We start from the raw sequence: 6,000 nt of genomic DNA, 5'->3' as shown, positions 1-6,000 counted from the left end.
ACCTTACGGCGACGGTAAACGCCGAAAGGGCGCAGCCGCCGAATCGGTTCTTTTAGGACTCTGGCGATACTCTTGATCGGCGGCGGTGGCCGAGTCGGCGGCGGCGCTCGGCGTTGTTGTCATGCCGCCGCCGCCGCCGCCGCCGCCGCCGCCGATGGCGGGCGGAGGCGGCGAATGATAATTATATTATCGCGTACGTGGAAAAAAGGGGAAAAAAGCCGTCGGGGACGAAGTCGTCTCACACGTATAATGTTATTATATTGATATCGATTGTGCGTGGACCGCGCGATGTATCGATAGTGGTTGCCGCGTGCCATTCGCGGTGTGCACGCCCGCACGCACTCACACACACACGCACACACACACACACGTATACACACATACGTGCATAAACACACGATCACACGCGCTTACACACACAACACACACACACTTACACACGCATTCACGATCGCCGCGGCGCGCGCTGCGACCGCGACTCGGGAGAGGGGGATCGTCGACGGTGAACCGCCGCCGCCGCCGCCACCGTCGTCGTCGTTCAGTGTTCAACGAGATACGGGCGCGGCCAGTTCGTCGTTTCGTGTGTGCGTTCGTGTGTGCGGCGTGTGCGTGCGTGTATATGTATATAATATAATATCATTATTTTATTCGTCGCCGCCGCCGCGCGTATGTGTGTCTATCGTACCGTATCGTATCGCGTCTGTGAGTGCGCGCAATGTGTACGTCGGGATTTGTCGCCGAGTAATATTTTTTCGTCGTAAAAAATACGAGTCGCGATTTTTCTCTCGGTATTTTCCGATTTCGGGTTTTTTTTTTTATTTGTCGCCATTTCGCCGAGTGCGTGCGCGTGTCCGGTTTTCGTTTCCCGTGTGCCGCTGATCGGTCGACGGGTGTTCTCTATAGTCTCCGCCCGAGGATAGTGTCGTCCGCGTGACCGCCGAGTCCCGCGTCGTAGTCTTCTGTGCGCCGCGCGCTCTCGCCGCCGCCGCCGTCGTCTTACCCACTTTGTATGCGTACGTGTGATGCGTGTCCGCCGAATCGCCACCGGATCCGTCGTTGTAGTCAACAACAGAAGCAGCAGCAACAGCATCAGCCGCCGCGACAACAACAAAAAAAGCGACAATAGCAGCGGCCACCGCCGTCGTAGTAACGTCGTAGCGTCACCGCCGTCGTAGCGATGGCGTCATGCAAACGGCCATGCTGCAGCCGCGGCGCTGGCGTATCCAACAAGCGGCTGTGCTGCAGGGACGGCGGCGCGGACGGTGCGTCATCGTCGTCGTCGGCCGGCGGGTCGGCGGTGCTCCGGTCGCCCGACTCGCTGTTGGACATCACCGCCCGGATAGTAGCCGAAAACATACCGTTCCAACGGATCGAAGAACGGTACAATCGCATACCGGAACCGGTGCAGCGACAGATCATCTACTGGTCGTTTCCGCGCAACGAACGCGACATATTCATGTACTCGTCGCTGATACGCGTGTCGCAGGCCAGCTCTTCGTCACAGAACTCGGAACAGAGCAACCTGTCGTTCTACAAAGGGCTCAAGCTCTTGGAGACCGGTTGCGTGGACCGGGTACTGCAAGTCGGTGAGTACTAACTCGAAGATGAATATTATAAAATCATACTATAGAAATTATTGTACATCGGTCGATGTACAAACAATTGACGATGTCGAGCGCGTCTTAGTGACCGTGTTTCACAAGTCACCTGCACGGTGGTCGCAGTGGATAGACCGCCCCCGCGTCGTCGGCGTATTATAGTTAAACTCCACGTCGACGGGGGCGGAAAAACAGACACGGGCGTCCGATCACGGTCGTCCGTAATAATAATAATAAAAAAAAAAATCACCAATGTGTAACGCGATCGTTTGGTATTTTTTTTATGTTTGTATTTTTTTGCGAGGGGTGCGTATACTATAGTCCTAATAGTATAACGACGATATAGGAGTAGTGGGATCGACGAGGAGGATGGTCGACGATGGCTGTGGTGCGCGGGTTAAACGGTCGCCGCGCGAGGGAGGCGGCGCGCGCGTGTGTGTGTGTGTGTATGGCGCATCGCCGTCGTATAATATACACATACATATTATATACGTAGATATGTATTATACGTGTGGGGGATACACACGCACCCGCGTCATATTGATCTAATAGCCTACGGAATTATGTAAAATGCATGCGGGGCACGTCCGGGGAAATTCAACCCCGTCGAGGAGGAGGACCTCATTTCAAATTCTTATTAGCTTCGCGCTCTCTCTCTCTCTCTCTCTCTCTCTCTCACGCTATCACTCTCTCTCTCTTCCGTTTGTCCGTCGTCGCCGCGCCGTGCGTTTATGCAATAATAGTAATGATTGTGAGCAGTCGCAATAGGCGACGAAAAATTGGCGAACGTCGGACGCGCGAGTGATAGCCGTGACGTGTGCTTGTTCGTCGCTGTCGCGCGCGTATTTTATTCGTCACGATGATAATATAATAATATGATCGTCGTCGACGGGAAGCGCGGCGACCGTCGCCACGACCATACTACCACCACCACCAGGTGTTCCGGCGGATATGCATTATTCAAAAGCGCGTTACGATTTGTAGTAGGGGGGTAGGTGAAGAGGGAAACGTCGATACACATAGGCGCGCGCGGTAATTATTATTATCGAGCCTCCTCCTGCCCGCTGTCGCGGATCCCCCAATTACTCATTCACTCCTATTCTACCGAGAATACGAATTAAAATAAATTACAATAACTAATATAGAAATATTTTTCGTTTTTAAATATTTATACAAGTACGTTATTAATTCTGCGAGCCGACCGCCAACTGTTTATTCATGAAAATGCTAATGTGCAAATTTAGTCTATTATTATTAATATTATCTACGGCGTCATCGTAATCATTTTGCTGCAGTAGTCTCCGCAGCGTTTCACACGCACGCACACGTCACACGCTGCTCCGGGCGCAAGTGTGACGTGCGTGTAGAAAGTATGTATTATTTATTATTATATTATCATTATAATACATCTGCCGAATTGGAAAAATATCTCGACGACTACCGAGAGGGACGAGCAACAACCTTATAAAAGAGTGTAGTGTTATTTGGAAGTCTGCCAAAAGCGCGTGGAAAAATCTCGCAGGATCGCCGCAGGTCGAGTATAACCGGCACGGTGAGGACCGTACGTGGCCCGGCGCGAACCGCGTGGTCGACGGCGAAGGTCGCTGCCGCCTCAGGCTGCGAACGGATTTCAGGAATTTCCGGTATGCATTATGACGATTTCTCAACCGCCTCTATAGCCTATCTTACGTTACCCATTAGACGCGCGCCGATCTGATTGTCTTTCCGGAAGTCGTCTCGACAAATTCTTATTTTTCCGTGTGCCCATACTTGTAATATTATTTTATACTATTGTTAACAGTTGAAAAATTATTATTTTTAATAATATGTAATAATAATAATAATTGATTAGGTTAAACATGTGTGTTCAGATACATATTTTAATCAACCGCAGTCCGTCTCGAATGATTTTTTTCAATTAGTTAACTCTATTCACGTCCAATTGGCAAAACCCATGTCCCGTCGTCGACTTAGTCAAGAATCGAGGTTGTGGATATGGAGGGTGGGGCGTCACATACTTGAATAACGCGATAAAAGAGAGCCTTGGCTGACCGTCATCGTGTTGTGTACCAGCAGAATATTATAAAGTAGGATGACCGCGTAGGAGCCCGTATACGCAACAGAATGCGTTTTATATTCTTTTATACTATTATTCAATAATAATATATAGTTTGAATCGTTCCTCTTATCCAGCGGGATTGAAAATATTAAAACCAATGAATTAGCGAAAAAGTCAGGGGAAGCATAATAAATGTACAATGGGAAAATTCGACGTTTTCGCCATTTCATCATTATAATTACACCCTCGTCAGTTTTAAAATTTTTAAACGTATCAAACCCATGGCTATGTTGCTGTTGCTGATACGCGACGACAGGACGTGTATAGTTCTTATTACGATTAATATTAGACCTTTTTCGCCCTCCTCGGCTAAGCCTGAACAAATATTTTTTCCTGCGCGCATATAGTCTCTTTTGCAACACAGCACTCCACCGCCGCCGCTTTGCTACTAGAGGGTTCTCCTTTTATTATCTTTGTCCGAAAACAAACAATTGGCGTCATCGCGTTTCCAATATAACAATAGTTACACACATATATATATATATATAAAATATACTCACGTGGGTATTGTATGCCGCCGTTGCCTCGACAAACAAAAGTTTGAATTATCATTATTATTATTATTATTATTATTATTTCGATGTGCGTCCTGCGACGTAACCACAGTTTGTATGTTCATCATTCGCGTGTATATTGATCCAGATTGCAAGTCGTAATATCAATAAAATAAATAGTGTATTAAATAGAAAATAATCGAGGAGTGAACAGCTGTGCACCGTTGATAACCGACTCCCGGTATGCGACATCGCCCAGGTCGTCGGCATTTAAAAAAGAACGAAACTATTAAGTGATTGACCGCTAAAGACTAAACAATAACAATTTATGAGATAAACAGCATACCGCGATCGTCATTACGTTGCACCATAATATCTTGCAATGACCACGTGATTTGACTCTTACTCTTACCTTTGGACTATCAAGTTCGTACTATTATTATGTTCATTTTTACTCGTAAAATTTGACAAGTACGAATTTTTTTTTGCGTGAATTTTATATAATTTTTCAGTTAATGTGCGTTCAGAATAATTTTGCAATCTGTATTTTATTTTTATCTTCAATTGGCCCAATTATTTTTATTCAACTTTACAATTGTGTATATCGTGCAATACACCAGTATTGTTACTATTTATTTTCGCAGAGTCGTATTAAAAAAAAAATAACAATTTCTTGCTTCGTTGACATACTTTTCTGCATGTATTCGAAAGAGGTTAGATTTCAAAAAAAAAAATTATTAATTTATCATCTTTGCACATCCCGCGAAACGTGTTTTTTTTTCATTTTTTTTTTTCGTAAACAAGATGGCGTCGTTTTGAACAAAGAATCAGTCTTGTGTTTCTCAAAAAGGGATTTTATACGTGCCGCAGCAGCAGCTGAACGAAAGAATAAAATACGGCCAAGTATAATACTATGTATGTTGTATAGGAAGTCTATTTTATACGACTAAAATACGAAACCTTACATTATGTTGTTTCTTATAATACACGCGACAGGGTGGTGTTGAATAACTCGTGCTGGGCGCGTAATTATTGTTTCGGAGGTGGTATAGGTGTAGCACTATCAGCATACACCAACTACGTGTATAAAACAGGATGTATATACTGTATATCATATTGAAATTTAATAAAATGTATCCTTGTGCTGTGATCGACGCATACAAACCAAGATATCGGTCCACGCGTAAATCGATTTATCGTCATTCTTCGATGCTGCAGGCGATTCAATAATACGGTGTATATATTAATATATTATACAGGGCTTAGATAGTATTCTAATGACGGACAATGTATCGTCGTTCATACCTTTGCGCTTGTACGATATAATATATTATTTTAAATCTTACTGTTCTTTCCTATAAAATTCCGAGTAATATTAAATCGTTGTATGGGGTGCGTTGATATTAATGGTAAAGCGACGAAGATTTTGGCAGTCATGCCTTGTGCAGTGTGTGCATGTAGAGAGAGAAAAGTTGAATTGAGCGAGAGGTAAAAACCGAACAAATCGAACTCGTTGCCGGGGCCAATATTCGCGCAGCAAACGTCTTTTTCTCACTCCTCCATATGTACGCCACTGCCTACTACACAATTGTTCGTCCCTATCGCCACCCCACGCGACGACGAACCCCATTGTTTTCGCTCTATGGCCAACACCCTCGTCGACGATCGCGTGGGGGCTGCTGCCGAAGACGCCGATTTTAGTGGCGCTGCGTGTGAAATATTTGTTATTTATTTTACCGAGGGTGCGACCGACAGTCTTTACCTCACAAAAATCGTTTTTACGTACATT

At 45.5% G+C, this 6,000-nt stretch overlaps 1 protein-coding gene across 1 annotated transcript in view; it reads left to right on the top strand.

The window, feature by feature from the left end:
• The first annotated feature begins 558 nt into the window (after positions 1–558).
• LOC113556274 (zinc finger SWIM domain-containing protein 6-like) overlaps positions 559–6,000 on the top strand; it is a 53,751-nt gene continuing 48,309 nt past the window's right edge. Inside the window, exon 1 of the mRNA XM_026961126.1 lies at positions 559–1,586. Coding sequence (XP_026816927.1) covers positions 1,178–1,586 — 409 coding nt within the window. The 5' untranslated portion in view covers positions 559–1,177. The remainder of the gene's footprint in view (positions 1,587–6,000) is intronic.

This window comes from Rhopalosiphum maidis, chromosome 4 (genome assembly GCF_003676215.2).
Source record: "Rhopalosiphum maidis isolate BTI-1 chromosome 4, ASM367621v3, whole genome shotgun sequence".
NCBI classification, from domain to species: Eukaryota; Metazoa; Arthropoda; class Insecta; order Hemiptera; family Aphididae; genus Rhopalosiphum; species Rhopalosiphum maidis.
This window is presented reverse-complemented; position numbering and strand designations above follow the sequence as displayed.